Below are 14,129 nucleotides of genomic sequence, written 5' to 3' on the forward strand. Positions count from 1 at the left end.
TTAACTGAAATATTAAAGTAAATTCTAAGATAGAAGTTGCACAAAACAATGAGCTCTCAATGGTGATCTACCTTGAGTTCATCTGAATGCTTGATTTGGAGTTGCCGGATGTCCTCTATAAGTCTGCCTCTCTCGCTCTGTAGAGCCATCACTGCTTTCTCAAAAGATTCTGTCCGAGAAGCGAGCTCCTTATTCTCATTTATGACATCCAAAAGTCTTTGCTCCGTCGCCAAATCTTTTGACAATCCAACCAATTTTTCTTCCGTTCTCTCCCGCGCCATTCCAACAGCATTTTCAGACTTTGTAACCTCGGTCTCAGACTTGGCCAGGCCCTCAACATCAGTAAGTTTGCTTTCAAATTCCTTTAAATTGGCTCTCTTAATATTTACCGCCTTTTTGAGCTCATCGCATTCCAGAGCTTTAGTTTCAAGTTTCTGCTGAAGTTCCAGAATTAGTTCTGTCTCATTTGCTTCAGATTTATCCTCCTTCGTGTGTGAGACAACAATCTTGAGCTCTGTAACTTGTTCCATAATTCGCTCATTCTCTATTTGTAAGGACTTTATGCTTTCGTTACGTTTTTCAAGGGATCTCTGTGCTTCCTTCCACTGTTCTTCAAAGCTGCTTTTTTCATTCTCAAGATTCTTAATTTGCTGCAGTTGCTTTTGCAGTAGCTCCTTCAACTGATTATCCTTCAAGGACAAGACCTGGTTAAGCTCCTCCCTGTACTTAATCAACTGTGCTTTCAGCATTGCGTTTTCAGAATTAAGATCGTCCATCTGGTTGAGTAAATTTCTGATCTCTTGCTTGAGTTTATTGTTCTCAGTTGCACTCTCCTGAATAATACAATCCTTCTGACTTAGCATATCGAGATGGCGCTGCTCGAGTTGCGTGTACTCTGATAAGATACGGTCCCGGTCGTCTTGAAGGGAGGCCATCGATTTTGTAAACGCATCCATTTTGGCAATAGCTTTGTCTTTTTCTTCTCTGCTTTTATCCATCTGCACCTGCCACTCTTTCGCGTCACTGGCTGCTTTATGGCCATCATGGTGGAGAATCTTCAACTTCTTCTCATAGTCTTCCATTTGCTTTCTATATTGTCCCTGCATTTCTGCTACGTACTCCGAAATCTCACCATCTTTCGACGACACGAGTTTCGAGATCTCCGCGTCTTTGTTGCTCAGCATGAGCTTCAGCTGCTGCGAAATGGCACTCTGCTTCTGAAGATCAGCATTCAATTTCTCATTTTCAGACTGAAGCTGATGACTTTCAGATTGTTTTTCCGTCAGATCTTTTCCCAGCGTTTGCTCTGTTATTTTCAACTTGGTCACAGAATGGCTCATGTCAGAGAGCTGTGCGCTCAAATAATTATTTTCCTGTGACAATTTACATAGGGCCACTTCCTTTTCTTTTAACGACCCCTCCAGCTCTTCGATTTTTTCTGAGTGTTTGCAAATAATCTCTTTCGCGTCAACCATTTCGTTCTGATGTTTCAGCTCTGCGTCTTTACTGCTCACAGTAAGTTCATTTATTGCCTGCTCCAACTTTAAAGTTCTGTATTGGTGCTCTTGAAGGTCGAATGATTTTAGCTTGACTTCCTCATGAAGTTTTTGTAACAGTTCTTCCTTGACTTGCACTTGATTCTCCTTACTTTGGATAGTCTCTTGGAACCTCGTTTCCCATTTCTTGGTTTCTTCAATAATCCTGTCCCGGTCGTCTTGAAGCGAGGACATGCATTTTGTAAACGCTGCCAATTTAGCCAAATTGTTATTCAACTCGCCCCGAAGCTTTTTAGTCAGCAGGTCCCGGCCATTTAGCTCAGCCTGTAACTCTAAGAGTTCTGCAACCACCCTGTCTTTGTCCCGTTCCAATGAATCCAGTTTGTCCTGATAATTCACTACTTCTTTTTGATGAACTGTTTTCTGTTGATCCAAGATCGTAAGGAGTTCCTTCTCTTTTTCAGTAATCTGGGCTTTTGTCTTCTCTTCTTTCTTTCGCAGTTCTTCTGTCAGCCCTAAACACTGCGCACGAACACCGTCGGCTTCGCTTCTGGTGTCACGGAGCAAGACTTTGTAAGAAGCAAGTTCTTCCTGAACAAGTCCGACTTGCTCTTCAGACTTGGAGGCTTTTGTAGTCGCAGATTCGAGTATCTTTCCCATTTCTTCACGGGCGGATTCCGATGTTTTGATTGCTCGCTCCAAGTCCAAAATGAGCTCCTGGTACTTGATGCAGTCCTTCTGTAACTGATTTATTTCCTGCTGCTTTTCTTTTAACAGTTCTTGCAACTCTTTGGTTTCGCCCTTGGACCTGGTTTTTCCTCTCCGAGCAGACCGTAGCTTCTCCTCAAATTCTTTGACCAGTTTTATTTCCTGGGCTTCTTTTTCTTTGACCAAATGGTGTTTCTCTTCCCTGAAGCAGTCTAATTCGTCGACAAGTGAATTGTTTTGCAGATGAAGTGCCTTCAAGGCTTCCGTCAACTGATCGATCTTGTCAGCATTTTTAACTAAATCCGCCTCCAGATGCTCTCTCTCATTTTTGACCTTATCAGACATTTCTTGGACATTTTCAAGTTCTTCCTGGAGGAGAGATTTATCATCCTCTAAAATTTTGACTTTTTCATTTAAGTTTACAGTCTCTTGCTGGTAAGCTTTAACTTCTTGTTGAAGTTGTACAATCATACCATTTCTTTCACGACTCTCCGCTTTGTGACGTAACTCCAACTGTCGAAGCTTCTCTGACAGCAATGGTCTTGCCTGCTCCAAAACCTGAATCTCTCCCGCCTGGACTGCGAGCTTGGCCTCCAGGGATTGTATTTCTGAAGACAATGACCCACTTACTCGGGATTTTTCATCGATTTGGGACTGTAATTCGGACTGATAATATGCCTCCTTGGTCTGCAGCTCCTCCAGGATAGATGTCGATGAGTTAAGTTCTTTCAGTAGATGTTCTTTCTCATTCCGAGTTTTGTCAAACTCTGCCTTAAGCTCCTCACAGCTTTGCTTCAGTAATTTGTTTTCCTCTTGGAGCTGACTGTACTGGGCAGACAGTTTACTCGTGTGGCTCTGCTTTGCAGCAGAAAGGGTTTGCAAGTCGTTATTGATTCTTTCAATCTCTTCTTCAAGCTCCTGAACTTTCTGCTGCTTGGATTTGGCAAACTTTCTCATTTTGTCCTTCGTTTTTTCATTTTGATCACTTGCCTCGTCAAGCTGCTTCGCAAGGTTTTGCTGCTCAGCCTCGACTGCGCGGAGTTTGAAAACGACTTCTTGTTTTTCCTTTCTGGCCGTCTCCACTACCTGTCTCATCTTATCCATCTCGTTGCCAATGTTTTCATAGGACTGCAAAAGGGACTCGTATTCACGCTTCAGTTCGTCGTGTTTTGCCTTCCACTCGGACAGTTCTGCCGCCTGGGAAATTTTCAACGAATCCAGCTGGTGACAAAAGGCTTGCTTCTCTTGAGTTGCGGTTTCCAGCGTATGCTTTAGACTTTCGCACGCAGCGTTTAAGTTCTGCTTTTCTGCGAACACCCTATCGACTTCAGAAAGAAGCCTCCTCTTCTCTTCGTGGTGCATTGAAGTTGCTCGCTGTAAGGGCTCGAGTTGTTTCTTCATTTCAGCCAAGCTTCTTTCAAGGGTAGAAATCCTGGAAATAAGTTCTTCTTTTTCTAATGCTGAAGCATTAATATCATGCTTCAGAATTTTGTTTTCTTTCAGGGCCTCTTTCCGGGATATTAGCGCCGCTTGTAGCTTCCTCTGAATCAGCTCTTTAGGCTTGCTTTCCTCGGGATCATCCACTGCCCTCTGTTGAACTTCGATGGTACAAGCCTTTGTTCTTTCCTTTTCGGTTTCATAAAATAGTGATTGTTTTTGCACTTGTAATTCCAGTTCCTCTACGAGCTTCTCTTTCTCAGACAATGTACTTTCCAATGACTTTATGGTGTTATCTCGTTCTTGTATATTCTCATGCACCTTCGCTAGCTCGGACTGTACAGACAATACTTGCTTTGTGCGCAGGCTCTCCTCTTCAGCTACTTTTCGAGACTGGGAAGCCTGGTTCAATACCGATTTGAGTTCTGCGTTCTCCCCTTGCAAGGCAGTCAGCTGTGCTTGGATCTGATCTTTCTCCCGGTGCAAATCTAACAGTTGTGCTTTGAGACAAACCACATCTTCGGCTGAATTTTCTAGAGTACGAGAATAATTCTCTTTATCTTTTATTGTTTCTTCCAGAGCAATTTTGAGGCTTTCAGCTTCAGCTCGGATTGACTGCCACTGATTTTGGAGCTGACTAACCTCTGTAGCCTGGCTCTCCTTCTCCTCTTGGTGCTGATGTTCGAGACTGGTTATAGAATACTTTAGCATTTGGACCTCTTCCGATTGGTCAACAATCCTAACTTGCACGCTTCCCAACTCTGATATTAGTTCAGTTTTTTCTTGCTGAAGCTGGCTGTTGTCATCTTCAAGGCTTTTCACATCGGCATCTTTAATTGCTAATGTGGAAACCATGCTAGCTAATTTCTTCTCAAGGATCTGAACTTCATCTTGCTGACCTAAGGCAGCAAGCATTCTGCTCTCCTGTCCCTCAAGCTGAACCTTAAGCTGTTCCAATGTCTTTTCTTTGTCATTAAGCAGAACATCAACAGAGTGCAGCTGTTTTTGCAGAGTCCCCATCAACTCTCTATTACACTCAAATTCAGTTAGCTTTGTTTGATATGTATGTTGGAGCACGGCTAGTTCCTCTTTAACTTTTTCTAACTCTTTGGTTTGCATAAAATACATTTCTGAAACGTGGCTGTATTCCTCCCTCTGCTGCGTCAGCTGCTCTTTGTGGTGTTTATCCTTCTCTTGAGCCTTTTTGATGGTTTCCTTTCGAGCCAAAAGAGTGGCCTGAAGTTTCTTTTGTAAATGTTCCTTTTCTTGTTTCAGCACATTTAGCTGGTCGACGACCTCACTGGCACCAACATTACCAGCTCCAGGAGACAGCCGAGCTTCGCTTCGACTGGGCGATTCTGTATTTGAATGTTCCGTTTTTTTAGATAAGGCAATTTTAAGTTTCTCGAGCTTTGAATTAAATCGACAGCGCTCCTCTTCAAATGCCTTCTCTTTTTCTGCTGAAACAGACTGGAGTTGTGTAATGGCAGAATCTTTCTCTTGAACAGTTTGGAGCAACTCCAGAGACAGGGTTTCTTTTTCCGTTTCACATTTGCTGACATTTTTCTTCAGTTGTTCTATAAAGGTTTCTTTTGCAGCAAGGGTCTCACTAAGAATATTTATATCGCCGTCCTTTTCTACCAGCTGTTGTTTTAAGAGTTCAAGGTGCAATTCAAGCTCTTTAATCTGCTTCTGACCACTCGTCACTTCAGAGGTCAACTCTTGCGTCTGACTTTCAAGCATGCTGCAATTGCGGTGCAATTCTGCAATTTGCTGGTCTTTCTCCGCGCCAGCGAGAGCTCCTTGTTGCAGCTCTTGAACTTTCTTCATCAGGTCCCTTCTAGTTAGTAGTGCAGCTTGAAACTTCTTCTTGAGCAGGTCCCTCTCCTTTATCAGCACTTGGGTTTGCGAATGCAACTGTTCATTTTCCGTAGCAGTGCCTTGATACTGGACTTCCTTCGTACTTAGCAGAATTTCTTGCTGCTCCAGTCGTTTCTTATGCTCCTCAAGTTCATGTGTAAGCCTGTCTATCTTTTCATCAGAAACGCGGTGCTGCACCTTAAGCTCTTGTATTTGATCAGTCAAGTGCTTCTCCTCTTCTGCGGCTTTAACCATTTCCTTCGATATGGATTCTGTGAGCTGCATGGTCGAAGCATCCTTCTCTCTCAGCTGCTGACTAAGAGAAATCACCAACTCTTGCTGTTGGTTTACTTGCATAGTCAGTATGTATGCTGCTTGTTCATTCTTTTGCAGGGAGTCAAAATGCTGGGCCCCTTCCCTGACTGCTTCCTCCAGCTGCTGGGACTTCTTGTTAAGTTCCTGCTCCAAAGCACGGACGTGCTCCTGGACTGAGCGACTTTGTTGGAAACTTTCATCTAAAACATTGGGTCTTTCTCTTAGTTCAGCTTGTGATCCCTCCAGCATCTCCTGAAGATCAGCTACTTGTCTTCGTGAAGCTTCTAGTTCCAAATGATGACTTAATTTAGTTTGCTTGAGCTCATTGCGGAGTGAAAGCTTTTCTTCTTCAAAAGACACTAATGTCTCAGCCATGCTTCCTGTCATTTCCGACGTACCCTTTTCACTTGCCGAAACGCTGCTTTGCAAATTTTCAATCTCTTTTTCTTTCTCAGATAGAATTTGCTTTAACTCACTTACTGCAGCTTCATTGCTTAAAACCAAAGTTGACAATTCCTCCAGTCTAGACTGTTTTTCAGCAACTTGCTGACTAATGTTTGATGCCAGTGCTTCTTGTTCTTTTAGGCGATATGCATTGGTTTGTAATATGGATGACTGTTCACAAAGCTTCTCTTGCAAATTATCTCGTGCCTTTTGTAAGCTGTCTATTTTAACATCTTTCGACTTAGTCTGATTCTCTAAATTCCTCAGTTTTTCTGTCAGCAGACTATTTTGCTCAGTTTCTCTACCAAATTCCGCCAACCATTTCCTTTCTGATTCCATCAGATTTTGCTCTAATTTTTCAACTTCTAATTCCAGCTTCGATATTTCCTCTGATTTAAGACTGACCTGCTTCTGAAGATGTTCATTTTCCCCCTCCATACGTTCTGTAATGTCCAGCTTCTCCCTAACATCGCACATTGTTGCAAGCTTCTCTTCAAGCACCTGCAATTCATCAGATTTCTGCTGCAACTGCTTCTGGCATGAGGCAGTGACTTCTTCCTTTTCCATCTTCACTGTGTTAATGTACTGATCCAATTGTGCATTTTCTTTAATTAGTTGATCACACTGCTGACGAAGATTGTCAATCAGCGCTGTTTTTTCTTGATCGTCTTGAGATGATTTTTCACTCAAAGTCGTCAGATTTGACTCAAGATTCTCAATGTGCTGTGCCTGGTCCAAACATTTCTTCTGAAGGGTTAGACCATTTTGTTTCAAATCCTGATTAACCATCTCAAGCTGTTCTATAGCTTCCTTATATTGGATTTTTTCTGCATCTAGAGCTAAAATCTGGCTGTCCATGTTCTTTTGATTAATAGCAAACATTTCGTCCTTTTGCAGCAAAATATTCCCATAGTCATTTAATGACACATGACTCTTTTGCAGTTCCTCAATTAGTGACTCAACTTCAATCTTCAAAGCATTTGCATTACTCTCTGTGTCTTGAATATTGACATCCTTTTCGCAAAGTACTGCCTGAAGTCCCGCTACTTCCTCCTCCTTCATACTTAGCGTTGCACGAAATTCCTTGAACTGTTCAGACTGCGCAGCATACCTTTCCTGCAGATGGCTGAAAGCAGCTTCTTTTTCCTGCAATAACTGCTCACGTCGCTTGGAATCAGAAAGCATGTTCTGCACTTGACTCTGGAGTTGAGAAATCAGCTCTGTGCTCTCGGTGAATTGCGACTTCAGCAGCTCGCTCTCGCTTGCTTTGTCTTGCAATTTCCCGACAAGTTTTCTCTGCTCTGAAACTGAAGCCTCCTTTTGAGCAAGAACCTCTTTCAATTGATTTATTTCCGAATTCTGTTGGTTGATTCGATTGCTCAATTGTGAAAATAAATGTTCAAGATTAATAAACTTTTCACTAAGTGCTGCGTATTCAGTTTCCTTTGCCTGTAGCTTGAACATCAACTCTTCATTGCAAGCTGCGGAACTCTCCTTGGTCTGCGACAGAGCCAACTCCTTTTCCTGAATAATAATCTTCAGCAGGTCAGCGTCAGAGCTGACCGCTGCCAGCTGCATTCTAAGCTGTGAAACAGTATCCTCTGTTTCAGAAAAAGCTGCTTTGACTTTGACACAATCTTCGACTTTACAGGCCAGCAGCGTGTCCCTTTCTTCGATGGTGCGCTTCAGTTCGTGAGTTTTAAAGGTCATGTTGTGGATTTGGTTTTGAAGTTTGGAAATGGTTCCCATATTTTCCACGGATTGCAATTCCAGTGCCCCGTGCGCTGCGGCTTTTTTCTGGAGCTGTCCAAGTTCCTGGGTCTGCTGCTGAAGGGCCGTCTCTTTCTCTTCCAGCGTCAGTTTAAGCTGAGCAGTTTCACGCATCGTACCTTGCACCTGATCTTGCAACTGCGAAATTATCTGCATGCATTGGCTCAACTGGCCTTCCCCTTGCAACGTTTTGGCTTGCAGCTGTTGCAGCAACATCGCCTGCTGATGCCACGAGACCCGTTTCTCTTCAAGTTCCAATGTAAGTTTCGTCGTGGCAGCGTTTAAGGTACTGACTTCTTCATTCAGTGAGGTTATCATTCCCACCTTTTGCGACAGCAGACACTGAAGGGTTGCAACCTCGTCTGCTTTACTGTGTACCGCAGAGTTCAACTCTTCAAGTTCCTCTTTCAGCTTGCGATTTTCAGTGCCGAGTATTTGTGCCTGATCCTGTACAAGGGCAGCTGTGGACTCACAGTCATTCACCTTTCTCTGCAGCTGATCATGCTCAGCAGTCCACCTACTTAAAGACATTTGCAATTCTTTATTTTCGTTCTGAAGCCATTCTCTGTCAATATTCAGTGCTTCCATTTGTTTCTGCAACAGCGCAATCGTATCTGCTTTCTGGCCAAGTTGTCCCTGCAGGTCATGGCTTTCGATGGACTTACTGCTTAGGAGGGATTCTCTATCATTCAACCACTGCCTGAGTTTTTCTCTTTCTTCTGTCAATGCTTGCACTTGACGCTCTAAGTTTTTAGCAGTCAGCTGGTGCTGACTTAGTGCTTTCTGCAGGCCATCCCATTCAGATAGCTTTTCTTTTAAAGCCGCATCCTTGTCCCCAAGCTCAGTATTGAATGCTTGAATCTGATCTTGTAACTGCAACAACGCCTCTTGCCCTTTGCGAAGCTGGTTTTGGAGTGAGGTGCATTCAGCACTTTTATTGCTCAACGCGTCCTCCTTTTCAGCGTTTAAAAGCCGAAGCTCTTCGAGCTGCACCGTCACAGACTGCACCTGCCCTCGAATTTGCTCAGCAGTTTTTTGATGCTCTAAAATTTCATTTTTCAGCAAGTTACATTCATTTGTTTTTTCACCCAACCGCTCTTCCACTGTTACTTCCTTCTGTTCCAAAGTTTTTAGAAGTTCTAATTTCGGGATTAATGCCGCGTTTTCTTTTTGAAGCTGAGAGATTGTGTTCATGCACTGTGAAATCTCTTCTTCTTCAGACACTATTCTATTTTCTAACTGTTGCACAACATCATTTTTCTTTGAAAGTTCATTTTCTTTATCACTTAGAATCTTCTTGAGATTGTCATTTTTAAAGGACAGGCCTTTCACCTGGCTCTCCAAACTGGACTTGACCGCCACAGTATTAGCAGCTTTTTCATTTAACTCCGACACAAGTTTAGCCTGCTCTGAAAGGCTCTGAACCTGATCTTCCACCGTCACCCGTAGGTGCACGTTTGTTGCGTCAAGTGTTTTTGTTTGGTTTTGTAAGTCGGTAACCAATCTGGTCATCTCATCCGCCTGCCTTTTTAAATCTTTCCGTTCAGTTGCTTTAGCCTGTGCTTCTTGCATCAGTTGAGAATTGGTTTGTTCAACAGTTTGAAGCCTTTGCTCCAAAGAGGCAACGATTCCCAGCTTCTCCTGCAATCTGCCTTCAGCGTCTTCTTTATGTTCAGCGAGTTGCTTGGATAATTTCACGAGCTCGTCCTCTTTTCCAACAGTTTCAGCAATCAGGCTGTTACACTGGTTCTTCAAGGCTTTCAGCTCATTCTCTAAACATTGTGCTTTTTCCTCCTTCTCTTGGAGCGAACTGTCGAGGCTTTCTTTCGCCGAGCTGCTTTCAGCCAACCGAGCCTTTAGCTTTTCAATTTCTTGTTGGTTGGCAGCATTTGTTTCCTGAAGCTTTTGCGTGGCCAGTGTGACCATACTTTCAAGCGAGGATATCTGAGCTCCACATTCCACAAGATGAGCTTGATTTGATATATTCTGCTTCTGTACTTCTGTTCGTAGGTTTTGAATTGTGTCATTATTTTCTCCAATCTGCTTCATTAAAGCTGCAATCTCTTCCCCCTTGGCTTCACCATCACTCCGAGCATTACTGAGCTCAGACTCCATGTTAGAAAGTTGATCTACATGTGTAGAAACGCTGGTATTCATGGCCTGTTCATCAACAGAATGGGTATTCTTTAGTAACATGACCTCCCTTTCAACCTTAACTAAGGCTGCCTGCAGTTCTGCAGTCTCCTGCTCCCGATATCTATTTTGCTCTTTCAAAGTTTCATTCTGCTCTGAATATTCCATCACGCTCTTAGAAAAAACAGTCATTTCATACTCCTTCTCCACAATGGCCTCTTTAAGTTCGTCAATCTGTCTTTCGCAGCTTTGCAAATCATCAATGAGGCGTACTCGCTCCTCCAAGTGGCTCGAATTGAGTCGTTCGAGCTCATCGTTTGTCTGCTCTAGATCCTGATGCAGCAACTCCATCGCAGCTTCCTGTTTCTGTACCTGAATGTCACAAAGGAAGATTTTTTTTTACATTCAGTGTAGCCAATCACAGTACAAACACATGCAGTTTTGGTAGCTTGTGCTTTTTACAACAATCTGATTGGGAAACACAGATTTGGTTTTGTTTGAATTTGCACAAATTACTCATGATTAAAACAACTTGCCCATACATTCTCCAAACATTTAAACAGAAAGCAAAACCAAATCAGCAAAATATCTCGCATTAATCAAAAAATAGCTTTAGAAATATCAAAAATGAGAGGTCATTTGTCCCGTCAAAACTCATACCTCTAAAACGCTACTCTGCCATTGTAGCATCCAGTCTCTTTCTGAACATCTCTAACGGTTCTGCACTACTATCTCACCTAGTAGATTGTTCTAAACATTCATCACTCTTGCAGTAAAGACATTTTTCTCACTTAATGCATTCCTAGTGAGCTGTAACACAATGGGTCAGAAAGTAATCCTGTGCCACATTCACAAGTCTTGATTCTGACTTACTGCTACTTGAATATTCATTCATCTTAAAGAGGGAGTCTCACCATCAAGATCCCCTTTCTTAAAAAAAATCTGACATGAAGAATTACAATTACTTCAAATATATTTTAACCTGTCCCTTTCTCTTGATTTTATTTTATTTTTAAATTGAAGAGTCTTGAAATCACACCACCAGTAAATTGTTGTGAAGATCGCTTCACATTACAAAAATGAATAGTCACCAATCGCTAACAAAATACTGTGGAGAAAAACCCAGTGTATGGTCATATCCAAATACATAATGTATATTTTTCAACAAATATTACCACTATAGATAACCTATATTTAAAAATTCCCCAAATTACTATATTTAAACAGAAACCATATAGCCATCCACCCAGGTGCATCAACCAATAGCATCATAGAGTCACACAGCACAGAAGGAGGTCATTTGGCCCATTGTGCCTGTGCCGGCTCTTTGAAAGAGCGATCCAATTAGTCCCACTCCCCCACTTTTTCCCCATAGCGCCACCATTCAAACATTAACAATTTAGCTGGTTACATTTTTTTGAAAATTACATACTTTTTCTTTGTTTGAAGAAAGTTTCTCTGTGAGGTCCAGGACTATATTTTTCAGGTCAGTACACTCTACTTCAAAAGCGCGGCATTTCTTAGTAATGTCTCCCAGCTAATAAAAAGAGAACAATGCAGTCCTAAATACCAATCATTTTTAAACATAGAATGGAAGTAGAAACAAGAAGCACTATTTGTAAAATGAATAGAAAATATTTGCGCTCGCCTTTATATGCAAAATAAAATGATGATTGGGGATATAGTGTCAGCTGTGGCTCAGTGTGGGTAGCACTCTCGCCTCTAAGTCAGAAGGTTGTGGGTTCAAGTCCCACTCCAGGGACCTGAGCACAGAAAGCTAGGCTGACACTCCAGTGCAGTGCTGAGGGAGTGCTGCACTGTCAGAGGTGCTGTCTTTCAGATGAGACATTAAACCGAGGTCCCGCCTGCCCTCTCAGGTGGACGTAAAAGATCCCATGGCACTATTTTGAAGAAGAGCAGGGGCGTTATCCCCGGTGTCCTGGGCCAATATTTACCCCTCAACCAACAGCACTAAAAACAGATCATCTGGTCATTATCACATTGCAGTTTGTGGGCAAACTAGCTGCCGCGTTTCCCACATTACAACAGTGACTCCATTTCAAAAGTACTTCATTGGCTCTAAAGTGCTTTGAGTCGTCCGGTGGTCGTGAAAGGCGCGAAATAAATGCAAGTCTTTCTTTCTTTTTCTCCTACAAAGTAGAAGGAAATCCCAATGCTTTGTGAGGATGAGCCTGCTACACGAGCGACTGAAGGAGAATCAGATTCTTTAAAAAAAAAGCTACAAGGGATTGAGGAGTGAAACCTACGCTGATCATTTACTCTACTCATCTTTGAACTGATTTTTGGGCATCAAATTTAGGAGCCAGGCAAATTCTAGAGTTACAATTACAATACTTAATGGAAAATGGATTGGAATTTGTCCAGATTTACAAAATCAATTAAATTCCTTTTTGTGCAGTGAGTCTAAATACTAAAACATGCAATTCTATTATAAGGATACAAAAATACAGAGGGGTGAGTTTTTGTAGGCAATAGAAGGAATTACGCTGCAAAGGTAATTATAGAGGACAACTTGCAATTATATAAGCACTTTTCACATAAAAGAATGTTGCACAGCACTTAAGATTGTGAGGTGGATACTGATCAGGGAAAGGAAGAGCAGATTGAAGGCACGGTCCAGGACAAGGATCAAAGAGAAGATCTTTTTCTCTGTTTACACGATGAACAGTTTGCCCAGTTGAAAGCAAAACACAGGTGTATGCTTCAAAAGGTATAAACCACAAATAAATAACATGGTCAATCCATCAAACCCGATTCCTCTCTGTGATATGTAGCAATGTATGGCCTCGTTAGAATACTTACATTTTCTTCAGTACGCGATAGTTTGTCAGTGAGGTCTTGGTTGATTATTTCCTGGGCTTCCAGGGATTGCTTCAGTTTATCCATCTGTGGCAGTTTTGCCAAGGCTTCTGCCAACATCTGTTCCTTTTCCACAAGTGACGTTTCCAGGAAGTCTTTCTTATCACTGACTCTAGAAATTAACGTCAATGTCACACATTAATTCACAACAGATTCTACTTCTTAAAGTTTTGTTACGTTACACACAACATACAGAGGATAGTAAAGACAATGAGAAGCTGGGATTCAGTCCGTAAGGGTGACCCCGAGCTTCAGGTCGCCTGTCACTTTAATTCTCCGCTCCATTCCCACTCTGACCTCTCTGTCCTCGGCCTCTTACACCGTTCCAATGAAGTGGAGATGCCGGTGTTGGACTGGGGTGGACAAATGTAAGAAGTCACACAACACCAGGTTATAGTCCAACAGTTTTATTTGAAATCACAAGCTTTCTGAGCGCTGCTCCTTCGTCAGGTGAAGTGGAGAGATGCATAAAGACACAGCTTATATAGTCAGAGAATAATGCCAGATGATTACAGGTAATCTTTCTAACTGCCATTTATCACACCTCGGCAGAGAGATAATCACAGCAATCAAAGGTGTGAATGGTGTCCAAACAGGTTAGTCAGGAAAACATTACATCAAAGAACAATGGGTCAAATGTTGCAGATGCTGGGGTCTGTATGAAAAACAAAAAAACTTTTTTTTGCTGGAAATCACAGCAGGTCCAGCCGCATCTGTGTAGAGAGAACAAGCCAACGACGACTCGAGTCTGGATGACCCTATGTCAGGTGGGGTTACATGTAGCGTGACATGAACCCAAGATCCCGGTTGAAGCCGTCCTCGTGAGTGCGGAACTTGGCTATCAGTTTCTGCTCTACGATTTTGCGTTGTCGTGTGTCTCGAAGGCCGCCTTGGAGAATGCTTACCCAAAGATCGGAGGCTGAATGTCCTTGACTGCTGGTTCCCCGACTGGGAGGGAACACTCCTGCCTGGCGATTGTTGCGCGGTGTCCGTTCATCCGTTGTCGCAGTGTCTGCATGGTCTCGCCAATGTACCATGCTCCGGGGCAGCCTTTCCTGCAACGTATGAGGTAGACAACGTTGGCCG

At 42.6% G+C, this 14,129-nt stretch overlaps 1 protein-coding gene across 1 annotated transcript in view; it reads right to left on the reverse strand.

The window, feature by feature from the left end:
- LOC147107130 (uncharacterized) overlaps positions 1–14,129 on the reverse strand; it is a 93,498-nt gene that overhangs the window by 22,085 nt on the left and 57,284 nt on the right. The window contains 3 exon segments of the mRNA XM_086008226.1: positions 72–10,535; positions 11,596–11,700; positions 12,987–13,155. Of these exon segments, the coding sequence (XP_085864352.1) occupies positions 72–10,535; positions 11,596–11,700; positions 12,987–13,155 (10,738 nt within the window).

The sequence above is a fragment of the Somniosus microcephalus genome, chromosome 15 (assembly GCF_052327205.1).
Source record: "Somniosus microcephalus isolate GS21.2 chromosome 15, FLI_Smic_1.0, whole genome shotgun sequence".
NCBI classification, from domain to species: domain Eukaryota; kingdom Metazoa; phylum Chordata; class Chondrichthyes; order Squaliformes; family Somniosidae; genus Somniosus; species Somniosus microcephalus.